Raw genomic sequence first — 20161 nt, 5'->3', positions numbered from 1 at the left:
GCTGCCTCTTATCTTAGGGAACATTCTTTCATATGTGGTGGACTTGTAAAAGGGTAAAAGAGTATTGGGAAATGATCCATAATGAATTGGGGGGGTGTTTAAAAGCACTTTCTCAAAAAAACCAGAGTCTTTTCTGTTGGAGATAATTCAAACTGAAATCCCCAGGTGTCAAAAAAGGTTATTTATACTGCGGCCCATGTTCTGTTAGCCCCAAAATGGAAAACGAGCGAGGTCCTAACCAAAGAAGTGTGGCAGCTTAAGTTGACAGGATATGTGCAGCTTGCAGACTTAACACAGAGAACAAGAAGAACATAGGTTTAGAGAAGATTGGAAACCATTTATGAAATATATGGGAAATAACAGTGTACGGCTGAAAACGCTTTATTAAGATAAATTCAACAGTGTAAATAAGTTATGAAGGATGTTATAATGGAGTGCTGAATGGTATAGTTTCTGTAAAATATGCAGGGAATTATGATATGTAAAATGAACCATGGAAAGAGAAGAAGGGTGTTTTAAGGATGTTTAAATTGTAAAACAGAAAATTTAATAATAAATTATATGTGAAAGAGCAATGATGCTGAAGCCTTGTGTATGCAGTGCCCCCTGAGCCTCTCCCTCCCTCTTCCCTCCTCTCCTCCACAGTGTTACCTGTTTCACATGTACGTGGGGGTGCGTGCTGGCGGGGGCATCGGTGACGAGATCGAGGACCCGGCAGGTGACGAGTACGAGCTTTACCGCGTCATCTTCGACATCACCTTCTTCTTCTTTGTCATCGTCATCCTGCTGGCCATCATCCAAGGTAGGTCCCGTGCGGGTCACGGTTATTATGTCCCATGGGGGTGTGGGGCGGAGTCTGCGCCAGGGCTCCTGAACTCTGTCTTCCTACCTTTATGACTTCCTGTCCACCAGGTTTGATCATTGACGCCTTTGGGGAGCTGAGAGACCAGCAGGAGCAGGTGAAGGAGGACATGGAGGTAAGCTGGTCTCCTCCTTCCTCTCCTCCATTCCCAGCCATAGGAGGGTGGGGGGCGAGTCGGTGACTTCAAGCAGAAAGTTATCACAGAGAAGGTTGTCTATCGGGGAGGCTCCCTGATCCATGACCAGGTATTTTGTAGGGAGGGACTGGGGAATCCACGCCAAACAGCCATGACAAAAATATACTTTACATAAGTACAGTGGTACCTCAGGTTACATACGCTTCAGGTTACAGACTCCGCTAACCCAGAAATAGTACCTTGGGTTAAGAACTTTGCTTCAGGATGAGAACAGAAATCGTGCTCCACCAACGCAGTGGCAGCAGGAGGCCCCATTAGCTAAAGTGGTGCTTCAGGTTAAGAACAGTTTCAGGTTAAGAACAGACCTCCGGAACGAATTAAGTACTTAACCTGAGGTACCACTGTATATAAACTGCATATATCTCCAAAAGTAAAATGCCTTTTCTTTTTCGTTTTCCTGGGAGGGAACACAAACATGGTCAACTCTGGGGACTCCTGATAATCTTCACACTGCGGGAGGGAGGGGTTTGATGCATGGAAACATAGAGGGACAGCTCAGCTGGTTAGAGCAGGGGTTAACAAACTTTTTAAGCCATGGGCTGGTCCACCGTCCCTCAGACTTTGTGGGGAGCCGGACTATATTTTGAAAAAAAATAATGAACGAATTCCTGTGCCCCACAAATAACTCAGAGATGCATTTTAAATAATAGCACACATTCTACTCGTGTAAAAACACCAGGCAGGCCCCACAAATATCCCAGAGATGCATTTTAAATAAAAGGACGCATTTTACTCGTGTAAAAACATGCTGACCATCCATGGGCCATATTTAGAAGGCGATTGGGCTAGATCCGGCCCCCGGGCCTTAGTTCGCCTGCCCATGGGTTAGAGCAGGGATGTCCAGCAGGTGGATCGCGATCTACTGGTAGATCCCCGCGAGGTTTTGGTAGATTGCGGCCGATCTCTGGCTCCCTTTCCTTAGCGTGGCTAAAACTGACTCCTGCCCCGTCCCCTCGCCCCGCCCTGTTGTATGATTTCTGGAAGGGAAGACAGAGCTGTGAGTGACTTTACCCCTTTGTCCCTTGCCTCTGTTCCCCCAAAATGGAACTTCCTCCCCCAAAAAAGCTTTTTTTTAACACCTAAAAAAATGGGGCTATTCTCCTCCTTAAAAAAAAACTCAACAAGTTTAAGCTGAACCCCCAAAATACTGGGGTAGATCACTGCCAGTTTTTAATTCTGAGATTGCAGTCTCTTGAGAGTTGGCCACCCTGGGTTAGAGCATGGTGCTGATAACACCAAGGTCACAGGTTTGATTCCCCGTAAGGGACAGTTGCACATTCCTGGAGTGCAGGGGGTTGGTTACAGGATCCTCAGGATCCCTTCCAACTCTCGGATTCTGTGATTCTGTGGCTGCAGTTGGGGTTGGGGTTGGCTTGATCCATTGTGGAGAGACAGGACCCTAGCTCCCTCTTCGCCTTCACCGTCTTCTCACTCTGTTGCTTCCATCCTGGCAGACCAAATGTTTCATCTGTGGAATCGGCAGTGACTATTTTGACACGACGCCGCACGGCTTTGAGACCCACACGCTGGAGGAGCACAACTTGGCAAATTACATGTGAGCAGCTGGCTGGGGAAGCGGGAATGTTCAGGGGATTCCAACCAAACTGGAAGCGGAAGGGAAAATTCTCTTCACTGTTCACTGATTCATCCCAGAACAGACATTGAGCTAGTTGTTGTTGCCTTCGATCCACAAACATTGTGCAATCGGTTGCATTTCCCGTGCCCTGTTTGTGTTGAGCATCCTACGCATTGCAATTAATGGGGTGGAATAACTGTGGAGAAAATCCATGTGGACCCAAGTGTGGGGGAACAGCTAAAAGAATTAGCTGGGGGCCTGGATTCAAAATGCAGGGAGCCCCAGGAGCAGAGTATTCAACTCACAAATATAAGCAGCACAGAGAAGTGGTAGGAATATAAGTTGTTAGACCTTTCTTGTCCCGTTTGCAACGCTCCCCTCTTTCTATCCATTTCACATGGAACAGACCACATACTGCTAAGTAAGTTTTAAATGCTTTACTCACAGATTCATAGGTCTGATACATGCATCGTTCCATGCAGCCGCAAGAAGAAACACAGGCAGAATATTCTTGGGTAGCAAGCTCACATACATCCTTTTCAATTCAAGGGAGGGAGGGAGGGAGGGAGGGAGAGATAGAAATAGAGAGGAGAGAGGAGAGAGAGAGAGAGAGAGAGAGAGAGAGAGGAAGTAGAAAAGTTTCACTTCTTCCCTCTCTGGAGGTGAAGGGATTTGACCTAGCTGCTTCTATCTAGCAATACAATTCTATGATCCTTTACCCCTTTATGCACAAACTAGCAGTCATGCATAGTTATCTTCCACAATTGCAACACAATTTATTATTTCAGTTTCACAAATTGCCTCATTTCACCACAAGATAAATAACATCGTTTTTGGCAGAAGACAAACTGCAGTGGACGTTTTGCTACAGCTGACAAGCGCAGGGTGCAATGCAGAATGAGGCCTTCTTACCTCCCTAGTCAGAGACAGAGGCCCCTCCAAGCTCAGTAGCTGCAGTTCTGGTTCTCCTTGACAGGCATAATGTGAGAAGCATGGGGGGCTGGGGGCTGTTTTAAAGGGCGAATTCACACATGCAGGTGTGTCTCATGGAATGCCCCGACCACACACACACACACAGAGAGAGAGAGAGAGAGAGAGAGAGAGAGAGAGAGAGAGAGAGAGAGAAGAGTTGCGCTTGAGATGGTACAGAAGCCACCTGCCACAGGTATTTCGTATGTGCAGCACATCCCTTGACGTTGCACTCATCAAGTGATGGCTATGCCTGCGTGAACTTGCACAACGCGCGTGGGAAGAAACAGGAACGTCTGTTTGGCAAGCAGAATGGGGACGGGTGTCACAGGGAAGCTGAAACTGGGAGCACAGGAAGCGTACTGACAAACTATCCTTCCGCCAACATCCCCTTCCCTGTGCTGGTCAAGAAAAGTCCCGCATGCAGACAGCAGCCCTTATCAGTCATGAAGCAGCCTCTCCGGAAACGCTTCCTATTCCCCGGGCGCTGCAGCTGCAAGCGTGGCAAAGGGGCTGCCGATCTCTCAGCTGGGAGCCAAGATTTACTCAACCTGCATTCCTGGCACGGAAGGACAGAGAGATTTGGGGGGCTCTTTTCCTAGCACAGGGCCTGCCAATTCCCCAAAGCAATGGACTAAAGGCAACCTTTCTCCAACCGGGATCCTCAGACATCATTGGACTACAACTCCCATCATCCCTGGCCACTGGCCCGGGCAGATAGGGATGGTGGGATTTGTAGTCCAACTACACCTGGGGACCCAAGGTTGAGAAGAGGCTGCTTGAAGACCTCTGTAGCCCTGCCTCTGACCTCATTGCTTTCTGCCTCTCTTCCCTCTACAGGTTCTTCCTCATGTATCTCATCAACAAGGATGAAACAGAGCACACTGGCCAGGTGAGGGGGAAGCCCTAATCTTACCAGAAGTGGAGGTAGGGGAGAAGTGACAGGCACCTGTCACTTTAAGGAAGGGTTGGTGGGAGAACCCAGGCCCTCTCTGTCTGGACCTCAGGCCCCTATTTGGACCCCCAGTGTTTCTCCCAACAATTTTTATTATTTTTTTTCCAAATATCTTAAACATCATCATCATCATCATCATCATCATTTATTATTTATACCCCGCCCATCTGGCTGAGTTTCTCCAGCCACTCTGGGCAGCTCCCAATCAAGTGTTAAAAACAATACAGCATTAAATATTAAAGGGCTGCCAGAAGAGGGGTGGAGGGAAGTTAATTCGGATAAGATATAGATTTAAAGGAGAATAATATTGTTAAGTCATTTTGGACTCACAGCTGTCCATAGAGGCGCAGGTTAATTCTGTGTCCAGGGCGGCTGTCTACCAGCTCCATCTGGTACGCAGGCTGAGACCCTACCTGCCCGCGGACTGTCTCGCCAGAGTGGTGCATGCTCTAGTTATCTCCCGCTTGGACTACTGCAATGCGTTGCGTTCTATGTGGGGCTACCTTTGAAGGTGACCCAGAAACTACAACTAATCCAGAATGCGGCAGCTAGACTGGTGACTGGGAGTGGCTGCCAGGACCACATAACACCAGTCCTGAGAGACCTGCATTGGCTCCCAGTACGTTTCCAAGAACAATTCAAAGTGTTGGTGCTGACCTTTAAAGCCCTAAACGGCCTCGGTCCGGTATACCTGAAAGAGTGTCTCCACCTCCATCGTTCTGCCCGGACACTGAGGTCCAGAGCCGAGGGCCTTCTGGCGGTTCCCTCACTGCGAGAAGCCAAGTTACAGGGAACCAGGCAGAGGGCCTTTTCGGTGGTGGCACCTGCCTTGTGGAACGCCCTCTTACCAGATGTCAAAGAGAAGAACAACTACCAGAGTTTTAGAAGACATCTGAAGGCAGCCCTGTTCAGGGAAGCTTTTAATGTTTAACAGACCACTGTATTTTAATACTTTGTTGGAAGCCACCCATAGTGGCTGGGGAAACCCAGCCAGATGGGTGGGGTATTATTAATAATAATAATTTATTCTTAAATAGCCCCCCTCCCCATTGGTTTTTGGCTGTTTCCCCAGCAGGGATGCTGCCCTTTCTCTTAGTCCAGGGGTCAGCAAACTTTTTCAGCAGTGGGCCGATACACTGTTCCTCAGACTTTGTGGGGGAGCCAGACTATATTTTTTTGGGGGGGAATGAACAAATTCCTATGCCCCACAAATCACCCAGAGATGTTGTATAAATAAATAATATTTTTTTTAAAAAAACCATCTTTGGGCCAGAAGGGAAAGTACAAGATATACCAACTATTCAGGAGTGGCAGGCGAAGTTGACAGAATATGCAGAACTTGCCAAACTGTCAGGGAGGATCCGGGACCAGGGAGATCAAAGATACCAAAATAACTGGAGTAAATTTATCGAATATTTAAAGAAGAATTGTAAAGAGGTCAAGACACTAGCAGGATTGGCATAATACCTCCAGTGTATAATAGTACTAATATGAGAATGATGTGCGTGATGGAAAGAGGATAAATATACCAGTCGTGGGGAGGGAGGGGGGTCGCGACTCGGCAGAGTCAAAGGGAATGTATGGTGCTATTACAATTTGTTGGAAACGGGCACATTCTACTCATATAAAAACACGCTGATTCCCGGACCGTCCGTGGGCCGGATTGAGAAGGCGATTGGGCCGGATCCGGTCCCCGGGCCTTAGTTTGCCTGCCCTTGTCTTAGTCCATCTCAGCAGCCTCTTCCTCTTCCTACAGGAGTCCTACGTCTGGAAGATGTACCAGGAGCGGAGCTGGGACTTCTTTCCAGCCGGCGACTGTTTCCGCAAGCAATATGAAGACCAGCTTGGCTAAAGGCCCCCTTCCATGCCCTGTGCCCCGAAGGAGGCACCCGCTCTGGGCCCACCCGCCTTCCCTCGCCCTCTTCCCCCCCCTGCCCGCGGCGAGGGGGAGGGAGGCAGCAGCGATGGTGCCCCAGACTGGGGGTGGTGGGAGTGGCACACCTGATCCTTGCCCGCCCTGCCACCACCTTTATATCCCCCCAACCCCCCCTTTTGCAGCCAGGCCTGGCTCCCTCCAGACCCGGCGAGGATCCCTGCCCTTTGGAGAAAGAAAGCAATCCGCTGGCTCAGGGCTGCGCGTGCCGGCTTGCACCCGGGGCCGCCAAGAGTTCCGCACCCGGCCAGTAACTCTTCCCACCCATTTCCCGTCCCGTGGGGGTGTCCATGCAATACTTCCCTTCTAGGGTCAAAGGGCTCCCCCACTTTCAAGTGCCTTTTATGGACTCTTTCCCCAAGCCAAGAGGGGAGGGCCTTTTTTTGGGGTGGGGGGGGGGAGCCAAATGCTGTTTTAGATTCACGAGGAGGTTGAGGAGAAGGAGAGTTATTTTGCTGCTGTCTGTCAGTTGTCTAGCAATCAGGCGGGGGCGCTGCAAGCTTGTGAGTGCAGGAGGGAGAGAGGGAGGTGTGGGCACCCTGTTCCAGGTTCCCAAACATGGGGGGTGGGGGTTTGCCAGCAACGCAGCCCCCTCCTGCTTCCGTGCCCCTTGCTGTGTTGCCCTCCCCTTAAATCTGTGTCTCATTTGTGGGGCTCGTGCTATTTATGGTTTGTGGGGTGCCTGGGCTCCTCTGTGCCAATGGAGCTGGGGGAGGCACCCTAGAAACTCTACCCCAGTGTGTGTTGTGTGTGAGTGGGCATTAGGGGGGGGAAGCCGGGGGGCACCAGAATTTGATTGTGCATCGCACTCCTCTCCTGGAAGCGGTGGCCCCTTTCCCCTCCTGCCCGGATCCATCCTGTTACCCTCCATGTCTACTGCCAGTGCCAAAACAAGCCAGGCCTGTTACTGGGGGGTGGGCAGGGGGTTGCCACTCTGTCCTCTCCCCTGCCCCTCACCAGGCCAGCTTGGTTCCCTGCCAATAAAAACCATAGATTGCTGCAACTGGCCGACGAGTGCGTGTCTTCCTTGTGTGCAGCCAACGAAATGCCTTTCCAGCAACACCTGGTTTCTAACACCTGGGTTGCCAGGTCAGGAGCATCCCACGCCCTGAGATCTAGGGGGTAGCCCCCGATGATGCCATGGGGTGAGGAGGCCCTAGAGATAGAGGTGGCTTTGGAGACGGAGGTGGAGGAGGAAAGACACCCCCAACCCCACCCTGAGTGTCTATGCTATAATTTGCAGCTGGCTCCTGCCCGTCTGAGGGACACGGGAGGTGCTGTGGGTTAAACCACAGAGCCTAGGACTTGCCGATCAGAAGGTCGGTGGTTCGAATCCCTGCAACGGGGTGAGCTCCCATTGCTCGGTCCCTGCTCCTGCCAACCTAGCATTTCGAAAGCACGTCAAAGTGCAAGTAGATAAATAGGTACGACTCTGGCGGGAAGGTAAACGGCGTTTCCGTGCGCTGCTCTGGTTCGCCAGAAGTGGCTTAGTCGTGCTGGCCACATGACCCAGAAGTTGTACGCCAGCTCCCTCAGCCAATAAAGTGAGATGAGCGCCGCAACCCCAGAGTCGGCCACGACTGGACCTAATGGTCAGGGGTCTTGCAAGCTGCATGCACAGTCTTCTTAATTATTACGTTGTTATTATTATTGGCACTCTCACCACCCTAGAGAGTCAAGTCCTCCACCTGGAGAGGGTTAGGCAAACCTGGAGATTTCAGGTCAGACTTGAGGTCTGCAACCCCAGGACGGACAGCCACAAACACACATGCAACCTCTCCCTGTCTTTCCGAGCTGCACAAGGCTGGTGTCAGTTCCTGCTTCTCACTTCCCGATTGGCATTCCCAGTTCCTGATTTGGTTCAGAGGTGCAGCCTGAATCGGCAGTGGTGTAGCGTGGGTTGTCAGCACCCGGGGCAAGGCAAGTAATTTGTGCCCCCTAACCCGTGGATTTGCGCCCCCTAACCCTAACCCCCAGATGTTGCACCTGGTGCGGCCGGCCCCCCCTGCACCCCCCACGCTACGCCACTGTGAATCGGCCCTCAAAGGGCAACGCCTGTCACTGACCAGCCCGAATACAGACTCCTTGCACCAGCCCTCCCAGTCCCCTCACCCACCCTCAAACGAAGGGCCTCCCGACATGGTTGGCTCATATTTCATGGTACTCCGGGGCTCCCCAGTTGTTTTCCTTGCACTGCGCCCGCTCCGAGGAAAGCAACAAACAAAGGCTTTTTTTAAAAAAATGCTTTTTTACTGGCATGGTGTGATACGTAAAAGGAAGACCCATGAAACCAGGAGATTGGTGTGTCGCGCTGTGCCTGTTGGGAAGGGGGCCACAATTCAGGCCCAGTGTTCCTGAACGACACAACACTAAGCGGCCCTTGAGGACCAGTCCTGAGGCAGGCTGGCTCCTCTCACACACTCACCCCATATCTCCTCCTTTAAGGCTCCCCATGCCTGTGAGGTTCAGAGACAGGGAGAGGGTGGCAGGGGGCGTTTTTGGCGCACATGCTCCACTTGTAGGCAGGACAGGGGGGCAAGTGTCATTCTGCCACGTAGAGGTTGCTGGCAGAGTTCGGATCGCCCACAGGCCGGGTCTCTAACACGACGGTGCTGGCAGAAGATGGAAGAAGAAGAAGAAGAAGAAGAGTTTGGATTTGATATCCCGCTTTATCACTCCCCTTCAGGAGTCTCAAAGCGGCTAACATTCTCCTTTCCCTTCCTCCCCCACAACAAACACTCTGTGAGGTGTGTGGGGCTGAGAGACTTCAGAGAAGTGTGACTGGCCCAAGGTCGCCCAGCAGCTGCATGTGGAGGAGCGGAGACGCGAACCCGGTTCACCAGATTACGAGTCTGTCGCTCTTAACCACTACACCACACTGGCACAGGGCACAGGTGAGCGGCTGTTTGGATGGTGGTCTTTTTGAGGGGGCAGGAGGCTTCTGCCATCACACGGGGCTGCAGACTGAGGTTCCTTGCGTGAACCTGCCCAAGATCGTGGGGTACACCCTCCCAGATGGGCTGGCACAGCTGCTCAGGGAGCCCAGTAAGTCTAGGAAGGTTTTCTGAATCGGGGCAGACCTGGATAAAGACTCCAGAATACCCGTGGCACAGAATAAACACTGGTGATGCTCAAATTCAATGGACACCCCACCCCACAACACAAATGATGAAAACATCATTTTCAACACATTTCAACACCTCATTTTTCAACACAGATGAAAAAATGTGGCGGCCCCAAGAAAGAGGGGCAATGTTCCCAACCACAAAACCAGTCATTTTTTTAATGAAAAATTAAATAGAACCGGAAGGGGCATGGGGACTTTGATGGGTGCCAAGGGTACAAAGCAAAGTGCCAAGATGCCCAAAGGCACATTGGGGTCCCAAACCTAGGTGGTGGTTGTCATTGCTTCTCTGCTATATACAGATAAAATTGGATCCTTCTGAAACCTACCTGGAGGTTCCTATTGAACGGAAAGTCCACCGCTGATCCTGCACCTCTTGTTGCAACTGAGGAGTAATGGGGTTGTGTCAGGATTATTATTATTATTTAATGTATTTGTTTCCCTTTTTTTTTTTTGAAAATAATATTTATTAAAGTTTTAAAAGTAAAAATAAAAATAAAAACTCCATATTAAACAAAAACGAAACAGCACATCACAATAAGAAAAAACAAAAAAACAGAAAAATAGAAACAATTAAAAAACACATCAAACCTTCCCATAACTTATCTTTCATTTGCTTGTTTCCTTGACCTCCTCACACCTCCCTTTTTTGTATTCTAATTCGGTTAACTATTTCAGCAAATCCTTTCCATCTTTTCCAATTTTTGTCCTGTAATTTATCTTAATATAATGTAACTTTACTTTCCCTCCTTTCACCAATTAACAGTCTGTTTTTTTCCTAAACCTTTATAACATTTCTGCTAAAACCACATAGCTTCATTCCAACATCCTTCTAACATTCATTGTTTCCCATCTTTCCCCCAAGCTGGGATTCAAGGCGACTTGCACCATTCAAAAACATCATTGCAAAATTTGAAATGTAATAAAAGAAAAACCAGTTTAAAAACAATAATTAAAATTCACCAGAACCCATTTAGAACCAGCAATTAAAATCTAGTGTGCCTTGATGGCAGCCCAGCGGTCGGCATTATCTTCTCCTTGGTTTTTCAAAGGCCTGTCTGAGCAGAAAGGTCTCAGACTGCTAGCAGAAGGGTAACAAAGGGATCCAGTCTAAGTTCGCTTAGGAAGCAGCAACCAGCCCCCAACCCCTTTAGCCTCGTGCCAAACATCTTATACAGGGGTCAGCAACCTTTTTCAGCCGTGGGCTGGCCCACCGTCCCTCAGACCATGTGGTGGGCCGGGCTATATTTTGAAAAATAATAATGAACGAATTCCTATGCCTCACAAATAACCCAGAGATGCATTTTAAATAAAAGAACACATTCTACTCATGTAAAAACACACTGATTCCTGGACCGTCCATGGGCCAAACTGAGAAGGCGATTGGGCCGCATCCAGCCCCCGGGCCTTAGGTTGCCTACCCCTGATCTTACACCTCTGGGGTAGGAAAACGGGGGCACACCCTGGATGCAGATAAGAGGGCTATTCTGCTGCTACAAGCAGGGTAAAGGGGCTGGGAGAAGGGAAGAGCGGCTACTGAGCTGGAAACTGTTCTGCAAGCACAACCTGCAAGGTTGGCGGTTGCTTGGTTGCTTGATTTACTCTCATTTCTGCAAAAAAAAAGAAGTAGAGGGAGCAACAACAGGGGAGGGCAGTAGATGGAGGGTTCCAGAAAGAGGAATTAAGAACCCACTTAGCACCTTGGCCTGACAAGAAAACGGGAAGAAGGGGTTTGAGACTGCGGGAAGTGAGGAATTCTCCGCCCCTCTATGGGCCTTTGGCCTGGTCTCCCAAGAAGCCCAGCTCTGCCACAATGCTGGAAAGAGGGATCCCTCTGTACCTGTCCTGATCCAAGAGGCCACATCTGCACGCCATGACACCAAAAGGCGTGCACACAGTTCCGCACCACCGCTGTGAAGAGAAAGAGGCAAAAGTGAATTCAGAGTCCGCCGCAGTCGCCTTCCCCAATTTCACTTGGGATGCCTCACACTGGGCTTGGAGATGCAGCTGTATAGGTTGGGGGGGTGTTGCCCCTCCAGCAGATATCATGCACACGCAGCCCACTACCCAAACTAGCACAATCGGGTTTGTGACTTTTGTGATTTGTCCCCACAAAACACTTCATCACAGCTTCTTCCTAACTATTCCAAGGGCCTTTGCTGCACGATACCAAATGTAAGAATTCACTGATAAATGCATCTATGCACTGGCTCACTGGGAAAACTTCAGAAATTCACATAGACGTGAGCTCAGCTACTCAGCAGCCCCTCTGCCGGAGTGATAATCCCTGGCATCCTGATACCTGAGTGCCAGACAGGTAGTCATTCCAGAAATAACAAACCCAGATGAAGACAAAAGGGTGTGATTAACATGGCTGGGAAACAGGGAAATGTAAATATCTCTTTTGTTACACTTGGTGAGTGTTTGGTGGAGGGCAAGGAGAACCATGGGGCAGGGTCCAGGATGCTCAGATTACTGCCACCAGACCTCCCCTTTCATGATGTAACCGTGATGTAGTTTGGGGGGGTGTAACATGGGGATGAGCAGCTAATAAAAGTTTGGGGGCTCTTTTGTTTGGGGCTTCCATCTTGTTCCACCTGGTGGCAGGTGGGAGTCCTGTCGCGACAGTCTTCAATCAAGACCAAGCCTACTGGCTGCTGTTTTGCTCTGGTATTCCTGGCTGGTGTCCTTGTTTTTCGTCCAAGGGAGCCCTCAGATTTCTCCGTTAACACAGCTTTCTCTGGAGTCAGGAGGAAATTCTTTCGAAGTAGCACTAACATCCTCAAGCTAAAAGGGGCCCCCAAAGCTTAACCTAGCGCAATATCTTGCGCAGCGATCAAGCCACAGAACACACACCACCCCAAACAGAGAACAGGAATGATGGGACAGCAGGTTGGGGGAAAATAAATCGTTTAGCCCTCCAGTTAACAGCTGCCACCAAGACGCTCTGGGGGAAACCAAAGCTGTTGGTATCAGAACCCCGAAACGCAACCTTCTCTGGGACCCACTCAGAAACAACTTGGAAAAGAAGGAGAGGAGAACACAGGCTCCAGGTGTAGCGGAACAAGCAGAGGGGCGGGCTGGAGAGGGCAGGCGGAAGGGACCCACCGACTGACTCCACCGCCACGTCAAAGGCGAGTTCTGGGGGGCACGGAAGCAGTGCGCCTCCGAGGCTGACAAACCGGACACTCCCTGGGGAAACAACAACAACAACAATAATAATAATTTATTATTTATACCACGCCCATCTGGCTGGGCTTCCCCGGCCACTCTGGGCGGCTTCCAACACAATATCAAAATACAGTAACGCCTCAAACATTAAAAGCTTCCCTGAACAGGGCTGCCTTCAGATGTCGTCTAAAAGTCTGGTAGTTGTTGTTCTCCTAGACATCTGGTGGGAGGGTGTTCCACAGGGTGGGTGCCACTACCGAGAAGGCCCTCTGCCTGGTTCCCTGTAACTTGGCTTCTCACAGCGAGGGAACCGCCAGAAGGCCCTCGGCGCTGGACCTCAGTTTCCGGGCAGAACGATGGGGGTGGAGACGCTCCTTCAGGTATATTGGGCCTTTGAGGCCATTTAGGGCTTTCAAGGTCAGCACCAACACTTTGAATTGTGCTCGGAAACGTACTGGGAGCCAATGTAGGTTTTTCCAAGACCGGTGTTATGTGGTCTCGGCGACTGCTCCCAGATCGTTTTGGTGCCTGCAAGAAAGCACAAAGGCGACACTCTGCCGACCCACCAACCGCCTCCTCTCTCTGTACTTACTGTTCATCAGAACCATCACCGTCTTGCTGTCCAGCTGCGTCACCTGGACCGGGCCAGTACACAAAGGTTCTGTTGAGAAACGTGTTTATAACAATAAAAAATATAGGGCATTTTGAGTTCGGTGTTCATTTCTACCTCCTCTAAATCGTCAGGTGCTAAGGTTTCCCCCTGTTTCAAGGCAGCCAGACCTGCTTTTGCTTGGTCGGCAAAGCACACCCCCCCCGCTCCCAGTTCTTGTTCTCTGGGAATGGGCATAGCCGGAGAGGGGGGGCCCTGGATCCACAAATATTATTGAAAAGCATCGAAAATACTCAATTATCTGGGGTTCCGCACCCACCCACTCCGCCCAGCAAAAGCCTGACTCCTGCAATTTCCTATTTATTTCCCCCCGCAATTTCCCAAGGAAAGCTCCACAACTTTGGCTGCCAGTGTGCCAGTGTGGTGTAGTGGTTAAGAGCGGTAGTCTCCTAATCTGGGGAACCGGGTTCGCGTCTCCGCTCCTCCACCTGCAGCTGCTGGGTGACCTTGGGCCAGTCACACTTCTGTGAAGTCTCTCAGCCTCACTCACCTCACAGAGTGTTTGTTGTGGGGGAGGAAGAGAAAGGAGAATGTTAGCCGCTTTGAGACTCCTTAAAGGGAGTGAAAGGCGGGATATCAAATCCAAACTCTTCTTCTTCTTCTTCTTCTGCCCCACCCCCCAACAAAATTCCTGGCTACACCCATTCTGGATTAGAATACAGACCCTCCAGCTCTGGACATCCCTGCAGCCTGATGCTTTTGCAAACACACACACTTGCAAGTGCTCTTACTGCTGCCGTCATCGATGAACCAGGAAGTGAGGGAATTGAGGTTGATGATCTGGAACTGGACTGCCTGTCCTGGGGGGCCCTTGGTCACTCCGATACAGACCACCGGGTACTCCTCATTGGGGGACGTCAGCATCTCAAAGACCGGAAGCGGCGAGGGCAGTGGGAAGTCGAAATACTGGCAAAGGAAGGGAAGGGTACTTGGACAAGCCTGCAAGCCATGAATAGTGGCTGCGATCGTAGAAGCCAACTAAGGTTACCAGATTTTTTTCAATGAATCCGGGGACACTTTAAATAAAATAAATAAACACTATGTTTGGGATGTTGATGCTGCAGCGATGGTGGTGGCACAGGGGCGGCCGCCGCCTTGACCTCAACCACCACGTTTCTTTTTCTTTTAAAGGATATTTATTAAGAATGCTGCTGATTCATAGTAAAGTTTAAAGTCTGGCAGGGCAAATCCACCCCTTTCCTTTGCATCAGTTAATATCTTAAATTTTATTCTGGGCTTCTTGCCCTGCCAGACAAATCTAGAAATATCTCTCTGCCACTTCTTGAAACAGTCCATCTTGTCCACAATTTGCAATGTTTGAAACGAAAACAGCATTCTAGGCAATACATTCATTTTTATCACAGCAATATGACCCAACAGTGAAAGCTTCAAGTTCGACCAAATTTCTAAGTCTTTTTTCACTTCCGTCCAACATTTTTCATAATTATCTTTAAATAAGTTCCCATTTTTAGCTGTCATGTTAATCCCCAGGTATTTCACTTTCTTAACCACAGTTAGGCCTGTCTCATTCTGAAACCTCTCTCTTTCAATCGGTGTTAATTTTTTCTCTAAAACCTTAGTTTTTAACTTGTTCAGTTTAAATCCTGCCACTTGACCAAATTCTTGAATTAGTTCTAAAACCCTTTTGGTACTAGATTCTGGCTCCTGTAGCGTCAATACTAAGTCGTCTGCAAATGCTCTCAGTTTGTACTGTTTGGCTCCGACCTGTATACCTTTAACCAACCAGTCCCTTCTAATCATATTCAGCAAAACCTCCAGGACCGATATAAAAAGCAATGGGGAAATTGCCACGTTTCCCCTTCCTCCGAGGCTTCTGTCTCCATGATCCTGGACAGCCCCTGAGTTGTTGGTTCTTCGGTGGTGGTGGGGAAGCGGTGCGCGGTGGGTCAGGCATGGAAGGCGGAGAAGGAGGGCCATGAGCAGAGGCGGCAGTGAGACTCAGGCAGTGCGATGCCTCCCTTCCCATCAGAGCAGCCCCAATCCCATTCCTACTTGCGTGCAAGCAGGAGGGGGTGGGGATCCCTCTGCTGGGAAGGGAGGCTTCCCGTTGCCTAACTGAGAGATCCCTGCCCCCTCCTGTTTGCTTGCAGGCAAGTAAGAGTTGGGAGGCTGCTCCAATAGGCAGCATGAAGCCTCCCTTCACAGCTTAGGTGTGGGGGTCAGGGAAGGTGGAGGCATCCCGGAAGCTGCATCTTAGAGCCCCTGCACCACCATCATTTGGGGACTTCCCAGCAGCTCCTGAAGCCAGCCAGAGCCAACTGCTCCAGGCTGCTGAGACTGCGTTTCCTGGGGACTTTAGATGAAATCCGGGGACATTCCAAGGATGGAATTGGTCCGGGGACTTGTTCACAAATCCGGGGACTGTCCCTGGGAAACGGGGACGTCTGGTAACCCTACCATAACACCCTGCTGATCATAATCAGGGCGCTTGGTTTTTGGTCCCAAGCTCTCGTAGGAGGCAGCTGATTCGCAGACCAAAGAACAGGGCATTCTGGGATCCGGTCAGAAGCTGGCATGGCTTCCGCTGGTGCCATAAAGCATTCACTGCGCCTTCTCTTCCCTCTCGTAGAGGTAAAGGCCCTTACCTTGACCAGCATGAACTTCTGCATGGGCTCATACCATTGCAATAACACCACACCTGCCTCCAGCGCTCCACAGAGGTAGTAGCAGCCGGTCTGTGCATTCCTGGCTGCAAGAAAAGAGAAACAGGCTGTCTGGGAATTGTGCTGTAATGGTTATAGGGGTTGCTCGTGCGTAAGTTGCCGCCACTCCTGGCTAGGTTACCTGGTTAATCCCTTTCTGTCTGGACAGCCCTTCACTTCGTGGCTGTTTCAGTCGCTAGCAGAATCCGTCAGTGGGCGTTTCTTGAACTTCTTCCAGCAAAGAAGTTCTTTGACGCCAAGTCTACGCCTACTCTCCCTGCGCGGAAGTCTTCTGCGCAGGGAGGGTGTGGGCGGCGGAGGACCCGTGCTCTCCCCACTGGTCTCCGGCGAGGAGTCCTGGAGCCCCCTCGCCGATTCCCCCATCTGCCCCCCTTCTCCACCGGTGTTACGCTGATTTCCTTCCCCTGCAGATGGGCTGCCTCTCTCCCTGCTGGGACCCTCTCCGGCATCCCTCTGGAGCCTTCCCTCCGCCTCTGGCTCCGATGGCAGTTCCCTGACATCCAGAATGCAGAGGAATAGTGGGAGGAACCAGCTGGGGAACACCCAAGGGAAGAAGGCTCAGAGCCAGGGAGTGACAATAATAACAATAATAATCATAGAATCATAGAATCATAGAGTTGGAAGAGACCCCAAGGGCCATCGAGTCCAACCCCCTGCCAAGCAGGAAACACCATCAGAGCACTCCTGACATATGGTTGTCAAGCCTCTGCTTAAAGACCTCCAAAGAAGGAGACTCCACCACTGTCGAACAGCTCTTACTGTCAGGAAGTTCTTCCTAATGTTTAGGAGGAATCTTCTTTCTTGTCGTTTGGATCCATTGCTCCGTGTCCGCTTCTCTGGAGCAGCAGAAAACAACCTTTCTCCCTCCTCTATGTGACATCCTTTTATATATTTGAACATGGCTATCATATCACCCCTTAACCTCCTCTTCTCCAGGCTAAACATGCCCAGCTCCCTTAGCCGTTCCTCATAAGGCATCGTTTCCAGGCCTTTGACCATTTTGGTTGCCCTCCTCTGGACACGTTCCAGTTTGTCAGTGTCCTTCTTGAACTGTGGTGCCCAGAACTGGACACAGTACTCCAGGTGAGGTCTGACCAGAGCAGAATACAGTGGCACTATTACTTCCCTTGATCTAGATGCTATACTCCTATTGATGCAGCCCAGAATTGCATTGGCTTTTTTAGCTGCCGCGTCACACTGTTGGCTCATGTCAATAATAAATTATTATTTTTACCCCGCCCTGGTTTCCCCAGCCACTCTGGGCAGCTTCCAACAAAGATTAAAAATACATTAAAATGTCACACATTAAAAACTTCCCTGAACAGTTTAGACGTCTTCTAAATGTCAGGTAGATTTTTTATCTCTTTGACATAAAGGAGGGCTTTCCACAGGGCAGGTGCCACCACCAAGAAGACCCTCTGCCTGGTTCCCTGTAACTCTGCTTCTCGCAATGAGGGAACTGCCAGAAGGCCCTCGGCGCTGGACCTCAGCATCCGGGCAGAACAATGGGGATGGAGACCACAATGAGTGGTCGGAGGGAGAAGACTGGGAGGAGGAAATGTCGGAAGCTGAAGAAGGGACAGGGCTTAATGGGCAGGGAGCGTCTGTGGCAGAGAGAAGTCCAGAATTGTCTCCCAAAACCAGGAAAGGTATGAAAAGGGAAGAGGAGAGGTTGGCTGGCTGAAAGCAGGCACAGTCTCCAATTGCATGGGAAAAGCCCTGGAAAGGAGGAGACTTAGGCGGCTGTGGAGAGGCAGGGACTTACAGTCTCGGCAACTGATTTTCATGGAGTAAGACCATCGGCAATGAGCAGCTCTGCTCATTAGGCCTGAAACTCAAATAGGTCCGTGGCATAGCTAGCTATCAACTTACAGATTTGAAAATAAGGGACCAGCAGCCTCAAAAATAAGGGATCAGCAGCCAAAATAAGGGATTTTCAGAGCACAGGTATGTTTAACTTCTGAGCCCTTCCCAGCCAAAGGCAGAAAGCCCAGCCAGCAGCCAAACGAAACCTCAAGCGGTGGTTCCCACAGCGCAGCAACCCGGCAAAGGGGATGCAGCAAGGAAAACCACCATCACCTCTCCGCTGGGAAGCACTGAGCAAAGGTGAGTCCCCAAGCAACGCGGCCGATTTGACTGGCACAAGGCATGCAAGCTCCATCCCCCAGTCGTTCTTAGACTCCTTATTGGGTGAGCAACGCAGCCAAGCAACACAGCTGGAGCCTCCCTCCTCCCTGGCAGGGAGGGAGGGAGAGGAGCTGCTTCCTTTGAAACCAGGAAATTTAAGGGACATCATCTATAAGGGACAGCGGCGGGACACAGCGCTGGGAGATAAGGGACTTTCCCGCCAGATAAGGGATGGTTGACAGCTATAGTCTGTGGAGATCGTGTTTTTGCTAATAGAGAGTTATCTCCAACTTTGAACTCTGCGATTACTGACCAGCATACTCAACAACTTGGACCCCCCCCCAAAAAACCCCACACAACTCAGTAAGTTTTGTGTCTGGATTTTTCCGCTCTCTGTAAATGGTAGCCCTACCTCCACGCTTATTCTGGATTCGTTCAAAATTCCCATAGGTGTGATTTCGTGAGCCCAGACAATGAACCTGACCATGAAGGGTTGGGGTGTGAGAATGAGAGCTCTGCTTCCCCCTGCAGGTCAGGAATGGCACTCACCTGTGCAACATTTTTGGCACCCCTTTGTATCCGGGATCTTGGTGGTGACGATGTTTTTCCTGAGGAAGGAGGAAAGAAGGATTGATGGTCGGCTGGCCATGATGGGCAGGTGTGGGAAGTGGCAAATGGTGAGCCAGAGATGACAGCAGGGACTCTTTTGAAATGAGGATTTGCACTGCCAGAAAAAGAACTTGGCACCCTCATACTGAGCTGATGGAGCCAGAGCAAAAGGAGAACCGTTCTCACATGCACTCGCACTCCTCCTCGCCCTTGTCCCACAGTTCTTGGCGTGGGTTACCTTGGGAGTAGCCGGTGGGGGGAAATGTAGATCCCGGGGCGCTGGTCTCGGCGGCTCTGCTCATACAGGCCTGGCAAGTTGTGGGAGAAGAGTTGGGGGGCCTTGCCTGGTTAGAGGGGGAGGAGGAGGGCAAGGAAAGAAAAAAGGATCAGTGTCACTGCTGCTTCAAGCGGGCATACCGTATTTTTCGCTCTATAAGAAGCACCTTTCCCCTCCTAAAAAGTAAGGGGAAATGTGTGTGCGGCTTATGGAGCGAATGCAGGCTGCACAGCTATCCCAGAAGCCAGAACGGCTAGAGGGAGCGCTGTACAGTGCTCCCTCTAGTTGTTCTAGCTTCTGGCTTAGCTGCGCGAAGTCTTTGCAGGGCACGGGGCGCCTTCATCCCCGTGCCCTGCAAAGACTTCGCGGGGCTATCCCTGGCTTTTGCGGGAGGTGGGAGAAGGGACAGAGGGAAGGGACAGAGCTCCCCCCACCTCCCAGAAAAGCCCCCAAGAGCCGCGCTCCCTTTAAAGAGCCACATGGAACATGTGTGCAGCTCTTGGGGACATTTCCCCAAGGAGGGAGAAAGACAGCCTGTCAGTGATGGTCTGCCTTTCTCCCTCTTTGGGGAAAAGCCTGCAAGCGCCGCACACACGCTCCACACGGCTCATGAAAGGGAGCGCCAAGCAGAGCCTGGGATGCATACAGGGTCTGCTCAGTGCTCCCTTTAAAGAAGTTTTTTTTCTTGCATTCCCCCTCTAAAAACTAGGTGCGTCTTATGGAGTGAAAAATATGGTAATCCTCCAAGGGTGTGGATAGTTACTCCATTCAGGCCTTGCAGATGGTATTCCCAAGAGCAAGCTAACTAGGAGTGGCCTGTCTGCAGCTTTCAGTCAAGGTGGCCCAACAGAGCCTCCAAGCTCAGAGGCAGTTTATCTGGGCAGGAAAGGATTAGAAATCAGGCAGGTGCCCTGCATCATGAAGTTCAGGCAACCGGCTGATGATTTATTTATTTATTTTTGTTTTAAGACTGCATCCACAGAGGCATCAGGTAGCCGTTTGTGAAAT

The 20161-nt window shown here is 50.5% G+C and overlaps 2 protein-coding genes across 11 annotated transcripts in view; one reads left to right on the top strand and one right to left on the bottom strand.

Annotated features, from left to right (window-relative positions):
• Positions 1–7497, top strand: part of RYR1 (ryanodine receptor 1) — a 213709-nt gene extending 206212 nt beyond the window's left edge. For all 9 annotated transcript variants that reach the window (XM_081921856.1, XM_081921862.1, XM_081921863.1 and 6 more), the window contains 5 exons: positions 646–802; positions 913–977; positions 2513–2613; positions 4444–4495; positions 6315–7497. In XM_081921856.1, the coding sequence (XP_081777982.1) occupies positions 646–802; positions 913–977; positions 2513–2613; positions 4444–4495; positions 6315–6410 (471 nt within the window). In that variant the 3' untranslated portion in view covers positions 6411–7497. The remainder of the gene's footprint in view (positions 1–645; positions 803–912; positions 978–2512; positions 2614–4443; positions 4496–6314) is intronic.
• A 1222-nt stretch (positions 7498–8719) lies between these two features.
• MAP4K1 (mitogen-activated protein kinase kinase kinase kinase 1) overlaps positions 8720–20161 on the bottom strand; it is a 65832-nt gene continuing 54390 nt past the window's right edge. For both annotated transcript variants that reach the window (XM_081921987.1, XM_081921986.1), the window contains 9 exons: positions 19115–19220; positions 18817–18875; positions 16063–16166; positions 14188–14362; positions 13379–13447; positions 12724–12807; positions 11456–11526; positions 9945–10000; positions 8720–9103 (listed from right to left, as the gene is read on the bottom strand). In XM_081921987.1, coding sequence (XP_081778113.1) covers positions 9034–9103; positions 9945–10000; positions 11456–11526; positions 12724–12807; positions 13379–13447; positions 14188–14362; positions 16063–16166; positions 18817–18875; positions 19115–19220 — 794 coding nt within the window. In that variant the 3' untranslated portion in view covers positions 8720–9033. The remainder of the gene's footprint in view (positions 9104–9944; positions 10001–11455; positions 11527–12723; positions 12808–13378; positions 13448–14187; positions 14363–16062; positions 16167–18816; positions 18876–19114; positions 19221–20161) is intronic.

This window comes from Podarcis melisellensis (genome assembly GCF_964234715.1).
Source record: "Podarcis melisellensis genome assembly, chromosome: 8".
In the NCBI taxonomy this organism is placed as follows: Eukaryota; Metazoa; Chordata; class Lepidosauria; order Squamata; family Lacertidae; genus Podarcis; species Podarcis melisellensis.
Note: the sequence above shows the minus strand (reverse complement) of the source record. Positions and strands in the feature narration are given on the sequence as shown.